The sequence below is a fragment of the Melanerpes formicivorus genome, unplaced genomic scaffold (assembly GCF_026170545.1).
Source record: "Melanerpes formicivorus ecotype bairdi unplaced genomic scaffold, bMelFor1.0.p_v2 SCAF_33, whole genome shotgun sequence".
Classification (NCBI taxonomy): domain Eukaryota; kingdom Metazoa; phylum Chordata; class Aves; order Piciformes; family Picidae; genus Melanerpes; species Melanerpes formicivorus.
In genome coordinates, this window is record NW_027142385.1 from 6,553,102 (window position 1) to 6,569,449 (window position 16,348).

Below are 16,348 nucleotides of genomic sequence, written 5' to 3' on the forward strand. Positions count from 1 at the left end.
ATGCACCATTACAAAACTCTTGCAAACACACTACATGGCACATGATGTACAGTCACTGATGTCAAACCTCCTAAAGAGCACATCACAAATGTCTGATTAGTCTGACAGAAGTTAAGTAGCTTAACTTGTGCAGTAGTTTAAAAGCAGGGTATGAACGCAGCACACAAACACTGCTGTAAACTGAGAGCTGCAGTTTCCCTGGGCACATTAAAAACTCCACATTACTCACCCAGATTGACACGATTTCCAGTGGCAGATCTTAACAGGCTGAGATGCAAAATTCATTAGTACTTCTTAAAAGAAACCCACTACTTAACCCTTGCACCTACACTGCAGTGCAAGATTGTAGTTTCTGAGTCCTAGCACACTGCTCCCTTCAACACAGAGGAGGTTCCCAACTTGCAGACAGCAATTCCATCTCATGGGAAGAAAGACCTCATGTTAACTTCTGTACAAAGACAGCTGTCACTGGGCTTTGCATTACCACAGTAAGGAAGATTTCCACCAAGGGAAGGAAAGAGTGTTTGGGGAAACTCTCCAGGAACAATGCCCAATTCAGTGGGTAAATTTCCCATCACTTGAACTGGGATCTTCAAGAGAATCCTGTTGATAGCAGGCAAATAAAGGCAACTCAGAAGGTATCCACTGGGAATCTTGCATCATCTGAAGATGGCATTAAGGAACATGTGTGTGTCAGCAAGTGCTTGCTCATTACAAAACCGAGGCAGGACTCTGCACTTCCACTAGCCCATTTCAGTTCCTTCCTGTGGATTCTTACCCCCACCCTCCCACCCCCCCTGCAATGAGTTCACTTTATTATCATTTTAACCTTCTTATAACTCCATTATGACTGAGGCCCCATCACTAAGTGATGTCTTAGATTTATATAGAATCTTATCCTTTACTAATGCTGTACTTTATGCTGGAAACTAGTATCAGCTTACCCGCATTTTGTTGTTGACCAGATCGAGGATAGCATCATAGGGGATTTTGTCTAATGGAAGGCTCACCAGCCACTCTTGCAAGGTCTCTAACAACTTTACCACAGGCTGACGGCCAGGAAAAAGCTGAGGGGAGACAAAATAAAAAGAGGAGGGGGAAGGAAGAAAATACCCTTATTTTAAAGCACAGATTTTATTATCAGCAAGAGACTTTTATCTGTATTTAAATGTAGCTTTCCTGTCTTTGAAATGCTTCAGGTTTGGGGGTTTTTGTTATGAGCAAATTAATTACCTGCTCTGCTTTCCATAAAAAGCCATCTCAACACTAACTGTTGCTTACAAGTTTACAGGCACAAAATACTAAGCAGTAAAATGAAGCTCTTCAAGAGCAGGCAGAAATGCTACAAACAACTTTCAAGAGATTCAGCTCAGGGTATAGCTCGGAAAGGAGCATTAAGAGCCAAGTGAATCAGAGGCTAAAATCCTTCTCACTCTTAGAAAATGAACCACAAAATTCAGTTCTTCTAAAACTGTTTGTTCAGATTTCTCCAAGTGTCAAAGCTGGTTACCTAGAAGAGCATTTTCCTCTTCCTATGTGGAATGGTGATTTGCCAAGTGATTTGGAAACACTGTCTGTCTTAACCTGCAGCTACAAGAAGTCAAAATCTGGCAGATGAGTGCAAGGAACTGTAAATCAGGGGCAATGCCATTATTTGACACTAGAAATGGTATTTTGCTTTAATGATGGCTGCAATTACTACAGGATTAGCCAGAGTATGCATCCCATCCTCTAAGTACTCTTCCAGAGGAGCAGCATTTCAACAGATGGGGAAATAAAGTCCCTGTGTCTGCTACATTAAATACACAAAGGCATTCATGACTGAGCATGCTATACATATGCTGGTGATTCTGCAGCCATTGTCCAGATATTGATAGCATCTCTAACTCCTGACTGCTTCCTGGCTACCTGTAAGTCTAACAGGCAGAAACTCCCTTCTGTTAATTGTCTGCAATGTATCTAACCCAAGAACCCCTGGGTATTGTTTGGGTTCAAAGACAACTCTCGGAGAGGCTGTGAAAAATTAGCACACCTCTGAACTGTGTACTATAGGTACATTTACTCCTGGAGGAGCCCCAGAATGTCATGCAGTGGCATCTCAAGAACAATAGTTGCACTGCGTCTCGAGTAGGTGTTGATCTCACTGTGGATCCAAAACACAAAGGACTTTGCTCTGATTGCCAAAAAACCCTAACACTACAACGAGGAAAATTCCCCACGTAGGGAATCGGAGACCTCAGTGACTTTGAATTTATCATTACAAATGCTGTTACACAGGAGGACACTGTATAAAGCTTCCTCCTGGGAACACCAGGGAATCATGGATGAGAACTACAGGGTATAAAGCTTCCTCCTGGAAACACCAGGGAATCATGGATGAGAACTACAGGGAAGTGTTACATGCCAGGAAAATGCAGATGAAGGCCAGCAGAGTCCCCTCTTGTGTAACAGCAGTCTGGAGATGAGCGTGCAACTAAAAGAGAGCATTCCCCATTTATGCTCTAATAGCCAGGGAAGCAAATGACATCAGCTGGCCAGGAGCCATCAGGAAGAGCAGAGGATGTTTTAGGGATAATATGATGGAAAGATTACCACTACACTTTCTTAAAGAAATGAGGCCAGCTAGAGATTTCTGACCTCTGATGGCTGCAGGGGAGGAAAGGGGTGGGGGGAGGGCAAGAAAATGACTGTCTGATTTTCAGATAAATCCAGATATTTGGGGTAGTTCACACAGGCCTCCTTAGTCCCATAAACAGCTCTTGATTCACCCTCTTTATTTTAAAATACAGTGTTAGGTGCTCAGTAAGTAAACATAAAGAGAGAGTGGCCATTTCAGTTGGCTGACATTATAAAGGCGAAGGACTTCAGGGTTCCTGGCAAGTTATATTCCATTATACAACCCATATTGTCCCTTCAATCAAATGTGAGACATGGGCACCTTTATTTTCTTGAAATATTCAATCATATTCAATACTTCAATTAGTTGGAAATAATGGATGCCATTCAATACCTCAATTGTATTCCAAATGTGGCCAGAGGTTGCTGCCATTTCTAAATGGAGCAGCATTTGTCAAGCATGCATTAACAAAATCCTAAAGGCAAGAATGAAAAACAAAGGGTTTTTTAAATCCCACTCAGTTACAATAGCTACTTATCCTGAAAATCTGATAAATGGGCTATATTTACAGTGGTTGTTCAATATGCTGCAGACTACTTAAGCTTTATTTAATTTCAGGCCCTCTATGGTTAAATTAAAATGCATTTCAAGCCTGTTAAGCATGCCAGAATGCCACTATGATAACTTCAAAATTGCATGTAAAGAAACCCCCAAAACTGGGTGGTTTTTTTTTTCAGCTAGTGAGGAAGTGTACATTAAAACATTCTGAAAGGCATTTGGAGAGATAATAAATGTTATGTTAGAGCCACTGTATTCTTACAAATAATCAAAGACTAGAAGTGTCTACCTTGGCAGAGATGGTAACAAAATCCTTGAAGGTCTTTAGCTCAGCTCCCTCAAGTGTCTTGTGTGTAGCAAGCTCTACCCTGAGCAGGTAATGCAATCCAGACTCAAGGTCAGCCATGTACAGCTTGGATCTGAAACACACATATATAATGGCATCAAGTGGCAGGTTTCTTTTGCTCATTTTCTCACTAGTCATGAAGGTAAAATTGATATATAGTAGGTGTCATTAAGACCTCCACATTTGCCACTCTGCAGTGATTGCAGTCCATCCTACACCAGTATGGGCAAACGCACAGCAGTTACTTCAGGTATGGTGAATGTCAAGTTCAATGACTTCCACTGCAGTCTTTTCAAAAGAGTCATTTTTGTTTGTTCAGAGTTTAGACAAATGAAGTATAACCAAGCACAAAAATTTCTTCTCTATTTGACTAAACTTTTTGCCTCCCAGCCAGTTTTGCCTTGGAATGAAATCATAACCCTGACATTGTCAGCAAGGAAATTGCCAGTGTAAAGAAATTATAGCTTCTCCTCAGGGCTGACCACAAACAGAGAAATGACAGGCTGTGAAAAAAGGGAGGTTTTGGCTGAACAAAAGTAGATTATACCCAGAGCAGGAGTGCAAACAAGACAGAAAAAGGTCAATGTGGGAGAGGACTGAATCTAGAAATCCTCTCCCAGTGCAGCGCTTCTGCTGTAGGTTCTTTGTGGACAAGTTTAACAGCCAATTTTAATCACACCAGCTCTTAAGACAGGGGCAGGTCCCTTATGACAGGCTCAAGTTAAAACATGTAAGACAAACCCAAGATTTTAAGAGCTCCTTCTCACAACCACATAGATTCATGACAACAAAAACCACTTTACAAAGTACAGATGCATCAAGTAAACCACCTTACCCACCCTTCAGAGACAGTATGAGAGCAATGGAACTGAACAAACACAAGCAACAGAGCTAACACGTCTCCTAAGAGCTCAGCAGCACTATCATTTCTGAAACCAAATAGAATTAGCAAAGCCAATCATCCCAGAAACTGGCTGACTCCACCTCATCATTCCCATGCAGGAAAGAAGACATTAAAACACAGAATAATCTATATTCTTAACAACTCAAACTACAGACTCACTCTGAATTGATTGCCTTCATTAATAATGTACTCACTTAAATGTAAAAAAAAAGCCCTGCAAAATTCTGCTTCAAGTTTCTCAGAGACATCCAGATGAATGGATGAGGTTCTCCCAAAGGATCTTGTTTGGAATATACCTGGATTCATATCAACAAGATTTTTGTCTTGCTGGAAAGCAGCTGGATTTAACGCAGTTGTTTTGAAACCAGACTGTTTCATATCAAGTATCTTACAACAGTCACTGAAGATGACACTAATGGTATCTATGAAAGAAAAAATGAGTGCAAAATGGGAAGCACTCAGTCCTACATCTTTTCAGCTAAAGATGCTAAGGGATTATCTCTCTGCAAAGCCTTTGCATCCTTCTCTCAAACAAAGAGGGAAAGAGGGTGAGGCCAAACCTTAGTGGATTTGCTATGATAAACATCTTTTATAGTGACTTGAGTGTTTTCCATGAGACTTGCCCCTGACAAGCACTTTTTAGTGGGCACTGCTGTACACACAGAGAATTCTCATGTCCTATAGAAATGCTACAGCATGCTGTGTTACTGTTCATTTTTTAAAGGATATTGATTACTTGAAGTTTTCCAACAAATCTATACACCTCAGGCAATGGGTGAGAAGTCTTTGGTGTTTTTAAGTCAGCTGAACATTTAACAATACTTTGGGAGGAAAACACTTTTTCTACAGCAGTGTAGATGCCCTTTGCTATGAATAAAATACTGGCAGCCCTCAATAATTTCACCTCTGAATTGTTTTAAACCCTGCTCACCATTGTAAAGAGATTGTAACCTCAATGGTGAAATTGAACTACTTCACAAGTCTCACCTGAATACACTAAGAAACAGATTGGAGTTGAAGCAGCAGCTGAAGGCTTTGCTCTCAGCTTTGATACTGTGATTTCTCCAGTACTAAGCATGAATGCTTTTAATTTTACTCATTAGAAGAATGCAGATTACTCAGTAGTGACCAACCTATTCAACTCCAGCTGCATCATCTGAGGTGGAATGAATTCAAGTTCTGAACTGCACCAGGATTTTTACAATGAATTACAGCACAGCTTCCCACGTGACAAGAAAAAAACCAAGCAAATTTTAATAACCAAGTACTGATCTGAAAATCAAGGGTATCACTTACTTATTGAACTCTTTCCACACCTTCACTTCTGTACTCTCCTCTTTGTTTTCTTGAGCAGGCAGCTGAAGTGGTAAAAGAAGTTTTTTTCTTACACCTGGCAGTGATTTTAGATACGAAGAAAAGAAAGACCGTAGAGGCTTCAAACTGCACATAAATGGACAAAGTGAGGATTACTTTTAAGTGAATATCCAAAGCAAATCAGTATATTTAGATATTAAGATATTCACTTGATGTTTTTCAGCCTGAGTGCCACCTGTTATGTTTTCACAGAATCACAGCATGGTGGGGGTTGAAAGGGACCTCTGGAAAGCAGGCAGTCTAAACCCACTGCTAAAGCAGGGTCACCCTTGAGCAGGTTGCCCAGAATCACAATGTCCAGGTGAGTCTGGAATCTCTCCAGAGACTCCACAACCTCTCTGGGCAGCCTGCTCCAGGGCTCCAGCACCCTCACAGCAAAGCAGTTTTTCCTTATGTTTTGATACAAAGAGAAATGAAATCATGTTCAATTCAGGAATAATAACAACAACCATTTGGATTTAGTGGTTTGAAATTCCACTCAAAATAAGAACACATCATGTTCAATATGCCCTAGCCAGGCACTTCTTCCACCTCACATGGAACAAACATTTTCACTCAACAGCAAGCTTTTTAAAGAAGTTTAGTGCTGCTTTGATTTGTTCCCACTTTTATTCCAGAGAGTTTTCATTTCAGAAGTATCTCAGCTTAAAGCTATAAACAAGCAACAGTAGTAAGCAAAGACAGTGTTAGGTCTGTTATTAATGATGCAAGTAACATCTTCAGTCAGTACAATGTAGTGATTACAGGACACAGTGTCTTTATACATATGCAAAAGGAGCTTATAGAATAACTTGCTTTCTATGAAAGGAAGCTATGGAAAGTGGTTTAACAGCTGAAGTGAACCTCCCCATATTCCTCAGACAGGTAACTACTTACATGTTAATTAACCCATGGGACCCATTTGGATGTATCAGGTAGCATGAAGGGACTGAGGTAACACCAAGTTTCTCAAGAAAAGGCTTATCAAAATTCAGTGCTCTCTTTACAATGATGTTTTCATACAGGATCAAGTCTAAGATAACCTGGGTAATGAAAAGATGACATGAATTATACATTGTTCTAGGAATAGCCAATCTGGTAGGACAAGACACATAAACAGGTGAAGTGCATCATCCTTTAAGGGTGTCATTAGGCTGGTCACCAAGGAAGTACACCTATGAGTATTCTGTGAACACTAACAATTTCAGTTGAAGATTTACTCTTCTCTGGAAATCACTCCTCCTGTCATTGACTTTTCTCCTTCATCTACTCTGATCATCTTCCTTTGATATCTACCCTCTGAAGAAAACATGAGGATGAATGATAAAATGTCCTCATAAACCTCAGAATAGCCCCAAAGATATTCCACAGGAACCAACAGGCTTATGGCAGACCCTTCACTCCTCCCTCCCATCACTGATAAACACATGGCCTTTTTTACTTCATCTATTGTGATTCTTAGTAGGCTTGTCCCTATTGTCTCATGCTGTAAGGTTGAAAACAAAGGTATTTTCTATTTCACTATTCTGTAAGGCTAAAGTACTACATTACATTAACAAATATTTTCCCTTCTGGAAGCAGACTCTGTCAAACAATCAGTTAATACACAATCTGTCCTTCTAACAGCAGGTAATAAAAGCAAAGTGTGTGTGATAAAAAGCTGAAAAACTTCAGAACCATCACACTTTTTCTCTTCAGTAATGGCCACTTGTATCAACACAGCAGCTTCCAGCACACAAATGTCTAGAAGCAGCCTGCTTCTCAAAGTGAGTCTTGCTTTTGGCAGCACATTCACCTCCACTTATGCAACTGGGCCATCTCAGCAGCAAAACTAATTAGAAACATTTCACAGACATTGGATGTTTCTGCACAGATTATGCCTAGATAATTATGCAATTTATTTTCTTTACTTATCCCAGATCTTGGCAGGAAGAGAAAAGTAACAGTTGTCTAAGCTAACAGCAGGCTCATTAGATGGTGAAATGAAGCCAAATCAAATATTTTATTGTGGGGGTGGGAGAATTAAAAAACCAGAATTTCAATTCCTCAGTGCCTCAGAGCTGGGACAATAATTTTATGCTATCATCTTAATTTAGGATGTAACCCTATGCATGAAAAAAAATGAGAACCAGAGAATCCAGATTATTAAAACCAGCTGAAATCACAGAAGCTGCCCACAAGAATTAATATTAAGAATGGTTCTCTAGGAGTCACAGAACAGTGACATCATCTGACAATATTTTTGTTGTGAAATCCTAAGTCTTGAGAGAAAAAAAAGAATTGTGCTAACAATGAAATTGATGAATCAACCTTCCACTACAATGTGGATGGAAGATGTTAACACATCACATTCATTTGTAAGCAAGTTCCTCTGTGTGAGTAAATACACCAGCCCAGTATAATCCCTTGACTCTGTGGTATCTGAATGAGCTGACCTTTGTGACCCTTTAATTCAATCAAATTTTGTTGCTTGGTTAAGTAACACACACAAAAAAAAAAATCAGCTGTGTTCTGATTACTTTCATTCATATTCATGCTGCCATTCATAACTCATACACTACCTCTCGTCCAACATAGGAGTTATTGCTTTCAAACACAACAGCAGTGTAATGTTGGCTGCTCTTGTCAAGAAGGGAAGTGATATCACTGGACCTTGTAAGAGAAGAAAAGCTCTTTAGCACATGGAGAATGCAATACACCTGCTGTTAGTGATGGAATTTCATTTCATGATCTCATAGCAGAACTAAGAGAAAAGCTTATTCCAACTTCAGCTGGCCTTTCTACACTTCACCTCATCACCACAGTAAGGGTACACCAGCTGTACTTTGAACAAGGGACTTACAAAACTGGATCCAGTGGTGGGCAAGCAGGTGGCCTCAGCTCTTGGGAATGGTTCTGTAAGAAGTCAATCATCACCTGACGAATCGTTTGCAGCTCTCGATCTGCTCCTGCTGAGAACAGGTTACCAAAGAAAACCACACAGCACTTGAGAAAACTGGGGAGAAAACGACTCATGGGCAGCTTCTCCTAGAGTCTCATGCTTTCCTGTGACATGGTTTTGGTTCAGAGTTGGGCTTAAAAAGCAGAAGACAATTTGGCTGAAGAACAGGACCTAAGGATTTAGTTGTAGGAGTTCATTTTAACGTGGGGATGAATCATATTTAAATGCTGTCATCCCGCCCCAAAATGAATAAAAACCTCAAGAGTTTTCCAACCCAAACCATCTGCCTGCCTTGTTGATTTTCTTTTTAAACAATGATTTATTCTTCACCTGTGTTCCTTCTCACAATAGTTGGTGTGGGTAACTACAGCAGCTTTTATTTCCAGTATGGCTATCCATCACACATCAAAAAGCTGCAGCCTTGCCCTGCTCTTATCGAATGGGTAAAAATACAAGGGAACAACCTGAGTGGGAGAATATTTCATTTGCTTTAAAAGAAAGAAATGAAAAAGCAGAGATGCTCATAAATGCTAAAAAGTAACAGGTACAGCTACAGCCTCTGTCTACATGAAGGATTAATGGTGCAGGTGGTCTCTTTTCTGACCTCTGGCCTTTGAAATGTTAATCCATTGAAAAAGACAACATTACTTTTGTCCCCAGACAAACCACCTCAAGCTGTGATCCCCTCAGACACACAGGATAAGCCTGTTTTCAGTTAGTCAACATCTGAATAGGGGTTCTCCCGGGGAGATTCAGGATGCCTGGAAAGTGGCTAAACAGATCAAAAAGGCACCAGAGTCAGGATGGAGCAAATTGGATCTCACGCTGATGATGTGTGTGAGAAAATGGAATTAAGAGAGTTGCCTACCCGGTTGTGGCAAAAATGTGGAACTCCATTTCAAAACAATGAGAACTGTGAGCCCTGAGTTCTGGACCACGTTTTGCTTGCCTAAAATTCTGCCTGACATTCCATTTTGGTACAGTATTTGTAACATTATATCTTAAAGAGCTATTTAGGGTCCATCCCATCTCTAGCTGTCTCAACTAACTGACAGGCAAAGGTATTTTGCTTCCTCTGTGGCATATTCCTGCATGACAGGATAACTGCTCTGGGGATTCCTTACTGTAGGATGTTCTTACCTTTGTAATTTTCGCCAGTAGTAAACTGCTTTGTAAATGCTTGGAAGTACTGTGCAGGAGAAGAAAAAACAACCCATTACTGCTTCGAAAGTAACTGACTGTGTAAGACAACAGCTCACTTTAGAAACAAAAATGGCTTTCAAGAGTGTTTACTTTTTACAATTCTAACTACAAAACGTTTTTATCCATCTGTCCACAAGAAGGTGTTCCCTCTTAGCCTGTAAGTCCCACAGGCCTGCCTCTCAACTCCATGAGGGCAGCTCACAGGTACCAGTCAAAATTCTGCTATATGATAAAGCCAGCTTTCAGAGGAGAAATCCCACAACACATAATTCAACACTGGATAATTGCTCCATTGCTGCAAAACATTAACTGATTACCAAATCAGCACTACCAACTGTGCATCTTTTTAGAACACTAATCACATTTTCTCAACTCCCTCCAGTGGTTAAACAGGATATATAATGGAGCTTGACTGCCTGCTGCTATAAAACAAGAGAAGGTTCAGTGTCTGTAATAAGGAATGTATTCCAATTTACAACCAGGGCTTTCAAGATGAAAAACAAATAATAATACAAAGAATATTGTTCTTTCTCTCAGGGTGGAACATAACCAATGTCTTCAGTTCCCTCTCTTGTCATAACACAGTTTTATTCAATTCCCTCCATCCATCACATCCTGCCCACGCTCAGGGTTAATAATGTGATTACACAGCTCGACAGAGAAGTTGAAAATGGCACTCAGACCTGAAGATGAACAATGGTAGATAACTTCTGGCAAGCAGAAGATCCCTTTCAAAAGCCACTTGAGGCAAATAATTAAATGAATTAGAAAACCAGTGAAGGCTCAGTCAAGGGTAAATTTTGAATTGGAGCCCTGGTCATGAAATTCTCTGTATGATGGCAATGCCTTACCTTTACTCTCACACACCAAAAACTAAACCCACTAGGAATAACCATCAATATTTGCATTTTAGAAATATTTATGCAAATTGTTATAATCTAATGAACACATCACAACTAGGTGTCCTGTGTAAGTAACAATATTGTGCTTTCCAGACTGGTATCTTCTTCCACTAAGAATCACTCAAGACTCAGACCTGAGGACTGAATTACTACTATAAAGGACTGCATCACAGCATGAAGAACTCAAATCAATCTCTTATCTTTCCCACTAAAAGTAAAGTCCCACTAAAGAACAACTAATTACATGTAATATTCTGCACAAGTAAGTTTGCTATGGCTTGAGTCACTGTAAACCATGCATCATTTACCTAAGCCATACACTCTGCCACTTACCCTGAACGTTGGGTAATAGTGAATACCGTATTCTTTGCACGTCTCATAGTTCTCTTCTTCCCCACAATCCAGCACACCAACTCTAATTGCAGATTCCCAGTCTGAAAACAAAAGAGATCTTTCAGGTCTCAGCAGCAGTGATCACAGATCCCAGCTGATGGCTTAGCACTCTGCTTCCCATGGAAATCAACAACTGAACTCCGAGAGATTCCACTGGCATGAAAATTGCAGCCCCTGGTCGATTCTTATTTGCTGTTCATTTCTGTTGTCAAGTGTAATACAATAAAATAACTAAAATCTCCCTCCTTGTGTTTTTTTTAAGCTGCATCAGTATTTTCAACACCCTTAAGTAACATGAACCCCACCACACAGTGCAGCACTTCCAGGGCTGAAGACATTTCACTGCATCCAGAAGACGAAACAGGAGCCAAACCAACAAGCGCAAGACATCAGATTATACTCCTGAGCTCTCCCCATTAGCTAAGCTTATAAAATAAAACAAACCAAGCAGAATATGTAGAACTGACTCAAATTAATCCAACAGTTACTCATCCCCACAGCTGTCAGTTACAAAACCATACACTTGATGCATCTTGTTAGCTGCTATTTACTGAACTTAGGATTTTCTCTGAGTCCTGCAGAGCTGCACACAACTCGAGGCTCACACAGTCTACTCAAAGCTGTCTTTATCTTTTAGTCCTGTTCATAAATACATTAGATATACCTCAAAAAATAGCTGAGTTTTAACCACAGTGCTAAATAGCTGATTTGGAGCATCACTTAAAGTTTCCTTTCTAAACATTCCACAGCAATAACCACGAGAGTTCAAGTATTTCTATAAACATGCTGATATAACTTCAATAAAAGCTTTCAACTCATCTATAGCTTTTTTTTTCCCCCTCCTTTTCATTTTGCTAGGGACTTATCTTTTTGAGTCATGCTCCACTGCAGCATTCACTTTAAGCAAGAACTGCTCCAAGAGCTCCCCTAGTTACTTTAAAAAGCTCAGCTAAATCCAACCAGCTGTGGGGAGAATTTGAAGGTACACTGCAACTCCCAAGTATCAATAAAATTTAAAAAGCACTAAAATTAAACTTGCTTTTATAGCAAAGAGCATGAAAGCTTCATCAAGTTCAAGATCTGATTGGCAGTTGCATGCCTCACTGGTTTGCAAATCTCTCTTGACCTTTATTTGTCTTTGGAGGATGGGGCAGCTGATGGAGAATTTCGGTTGTGCTGAACATGCCAACAGCTGAAGAGGCACCAGGAGGAACTACAAACATGCTGGAGCAGATGGACACATATTCACAGCAGCACAATAGATACAACAGTCTGTTTCATCAAATAAAATGCAAAATAAATAAATAAACAGAAGTGTGGCTTCTGGGTATCTATCTCATTCAACTTTCCCCACTCCTCCTCCTTTTCCCACCTGTCTTCATCCTCCTCCACACAATGAATAGAAGCACTATGAACCCCATGCAAATAGGCTGCTCACAACAATACAGCCCCAGCCCCAGCTAAAGGCTGGGTTAAAGAGCACCAGCTGGGCTGTGCTGCTCAGCACTTGCAGCTGAACAAGGAGCTTTTCCTCTCCAAAGGATGCCAAAGTTGCATCAGTGCACAGGCAGGGCTGTGAGAGTTTAAGCTGGAGGCTAGATTGGTTTCTTTAAATGCTGCTGATTTTATTAGGATTAGTAATCATACAAACTGTATGAAAGGGGTAGGTGAATGACACCACATCAACCCACACTACTTCTGTTTATGCTGAACAAGTTTCAGTGAATGACAGCAATGTATTGGACACACTGGAAATCAACAGGTTGGTCAAACCTCCCACTTATGACTCACTACAGACAACCACCACACGAGTCATGGTGTAATAGCAACACATCGGTCACAGAGCAATACCAACACCATATATTTACAGAATCACAGAACTGTTTAGCCTAGAAAAGACCCTTATGCTCATCAAGTCCAATCATTAACCCAGCATTGCCTATGTTCCTCAGCACCATATCTAAACAGCTTTTAAACCCCTCCAGGTACAGGGACTCCACCACTTTCCTGGGCAGCCAGTTCAGGGCTTGACAACTCTTCAGCTGAAGACATTTTTCCTTGTGTCCAACCTAGACCTCCCCAAATACACCAGTCACAGTGCATTACAAGAAAGATACTTTCTTTGCCTAAACCTTGTGTATCCCCTCCAGCAGGCAGGTGCAACACTGTGTGTTATCTTCCATTATGAAGTTTCAGTCAGGGAGATAAGAGGCACATCACAAGGAACCTCTCTCCCTGTGTGCTGCTTGAGAATTATGTATTTTAGCACGTAGGCTGCTTCCTGAGTAACAACAAGGCTTCTGCAGTCCCCCACCAAACATATCTAAAGAACAATTTCTAGAAGGAAACCATTCTTGCTGGGTTTGGAACAACAATTGTGAGATTGACAATGGTTGCTCCACATCCAGAGGAGTGGGTTTGCTTCTGCATGTAATTCAAGGCTTGTCACACACAGCACTTGCAAGGGTCTGTTACTTCTACACAGAAAATCACTACACATAATTCCAGCCCACAGGCATTTTGGTGGATAGATTCAATCAGCTTTTAAGACAGAAAAAGTACAATTAACTTTAATGGCCACTTTGGACACTACTGTCATAAAACTAAATGTGTGATTAGAAATGTAGCAGCAAGGACTGCAAGCTTGAAGCCTGCTCTGAGAGGAGAGGGAGTATCAAACCCAAAGCATAAATTACACAACAGCAGGCACCACTCCTATTTTTCAGGAGGATTATGTTCTGCTGTGAAGTTTGCAATGACAGTATTGCCAAGATTTAAAGATAAAAATTAAGTATATTAGCACAGGCTTTTTTTTTTTTAATGGACAAGGTAGCTGCACCAATTTAACTGCACTATAGCAAACACAATCACGGTGATCTAAGACTTCCCTAACATAAGACAAGCCTGCATCCTGAAGGAGAGCTGCAATATCCCAGCAAATGTGTAGATTTGCTTTGAAAAATAAATATTGACACAGCCTAAGTGAGAGAAACGTTTGGGTTGGTTCTTTCTCGTTTGTTTTGGGGGGGTTTTGGATGAAGCTACTAGCAGAAAGTGTGAGTGTTTTCAGTCTCCTCCTAAAAGACATTCATTCCAGCTTTAAAAAAGGAAACATTCAGCTGACAAATAACACCAGAAGCCAATTGCATCTGCTGGCAGTGCCAATGTCCACAAACATCCAAATCCACTTTTTTAAATGAAAAGTCTTCATAAAAAGCCTCAATGGATTAAAAAGCAGATAGGCCTTTAACTGGTTATAGCAACACAAGTGCCTAACATCATTTGCAGTTATCATGAGTGCAGATGAGAAAGTAAATATGCATTTGAAGAGTCACTGCAAGCCACAAAAAAGAGTGACTACAAAGGCATCCTGCTGCTGAGGCATTATATAAACACATCCCTGTCTCATGCTGACAAAAGCTCTGGTCAGTTCAGGCTCTTCACAATCTCTGCTGCAGTGTTCAAACACCTCCATGTTCTTACCTTTCTTCAAAACAGAAGTAAATCAAATCTAACACTGTTTTGGCCAGAAGCAAATCAAATCAGAAGGTGAAAATGTTACACAAATTCATGCAGAGAAAACAGGGAAAAGCTACTCCCCCCACCACCGCCACACACACACAAGGAGCACATGAAATGCTTTGAAATCACTGCTGCTTCCTGCTTCTCACTTTTTGAGTTTCTGTTCATAAAATCCTCATCATGTGACAAGTTCATCAGGACCTATTTTTGGGTAGACCTCCATTTCTGTAAACGTTAACCCAGGTATAGCCGATACTGCACTTACATTTCATGTGGATTGTTGTTAACACTATTCACATGCAAGGCTGCCAGAGAAAAGGCAGAGCTCTTCACTCCCTCTCAAACTGAAACCATATGAATGCATTACAACTACTGTCCCCATCCTGGGAATGTCTCTTGAGTCAAATGCTAAACCAAGAGTAGTTTAAAAGCCTTTAACACCACTGTATGAAACATAACATGTCCTACAAATCTGATCTCAAGTCTTCTCCCCACTAAAGTTATTAATTTAACTGATACCAGAGGAGCCTGCTTGCTTCCTTACTTTGGATCTACAGAGTAACACACAGGCACCTTCCAAAAACCCTGAGCAGACTAAGGCACAACAAGACAGGCCTCCCTCAGTATGAACCATGGAGGCCTCTAATTCTTTTTAAGTCACTGTTTGATGAAAATCTGACTCCCACTTACTTTGATTCTTGTATTATTTCCTAGCACTCCTTTTCCTCCTACCCCATTCACACTATATTGAATTTGCACAATGCACACCAACCACATGCATGGCCTCTCCAGTACAATATCTATTTTTCATTGAGCCTCTAAACCAGACAAGACTCTTTACAAAACATTCAGAAGATAAAGATCTTGCCTCAGAGTTTACAAACCAAACATACCTGCTGTGCCTCAGTGCGTTCATTTGCATGCTGCAACACACACAGAGATGCTTGCATGCAAATCCACAGCTGAATCTCTATGCGGGAAAGGTGGTGGTGGTTTATCCCTAGATTCCCAGAAAACCTTTATTTGGAGTCTTGCTGCTATCACTTATGTCTCATTGTGTGGCTCTGGCACTGTGGCAAGGGTGATCTATACGTATCAAGGAACCACAGTGCACACCGAGCATGGCCAAGTGTGCCAAGACACCATGGCAGCCCACAGGCGACACGGTGAGCTGTGGTCCTGCTGCCACCCACATGTGCCAAGGCCCTGCTGAAACCCAGGGGAGGACACAGTGAGCCGAAGCCCCACTGCCACCCACGTGTGCCAAGACCCTGCTGAAACCCAGGGGGGACACAGTGAGCCGAAGCCCCACTGTCACCCACATATACCGAGGCTCTGTTGAAACCCAGGGGGGACACAGTGAGCCGAAGCCCCACTGTCACCCACATATACCGAGGCTCTGTTGAAACCCAGGGGGGACACAGTGAGCCGAAGCCCCGCTGCCACCCACGTGCGTTAAAGCCCTGCTGATGCCCCAAGTGACACAACAAACCAAAGCTCCGCTGTCACCCACCCACATGTGCCAGAGCCCCACCACAGCCCAGCGCCCCACGCGTGACCACGTGCACAGAGATACCACGAGGCACCTCCGCGGCGCGCACCGGAGCCC

General features: G+C 41.3%; 1 protein-coding gene across 2 annotated transcripts in view; it reads right to left on the reverse strand.

Moving 5' to 3' along the window:
• Positions 1 to 16,348, reverse strand: part of QSOX2 (quiescin sulfhydryl oxidase 2) — a 30,604-nt gene that overhangs the window by 13,767 nt on the left and 489 nt on the right. The window contains exons 2-9 of one of the 2 annotated variants that reach the window (XM_068155867.1): positions 11,158 to 11,258; positions 9,860 to 9,908; positions 8,621 to 8,729; positions 8,340 to 8,430; positions 6,676 to 6,821; positions 5,722 to 5,865; positions 3,465 to 3,594; positions 945 to 1,067 (exon numbers count right to left, since the gene is read on the reverse strand). In XM_068155867.1, the coding sequence (XP_068011968.1) occupies positions 945 to 1,067; positions 3,465 to 3,594; positions 5,722 to 5,865; positions 6,676 to 6,821; positions 8,340 to 8,430; positions 8,621 to 8,729; positions 9,860 to 9,908; positions 11,158 to 11,258 (893 nt within the window). The remainder of the gene's footprint in view (positions 1 to 944; positions 1,068 to 3,464; positions 3,595 to 5,721; positions 5,866 to 6,675; positions 6,822 to 8,339; positions 8,431 to 8,620; positions 8,730 to 9,859; positions 9,909 to 11,157; positions 11,259 to 16,348) is intronic. The other variant, XM_068155866.1, reaches the window with a different exon arrangement.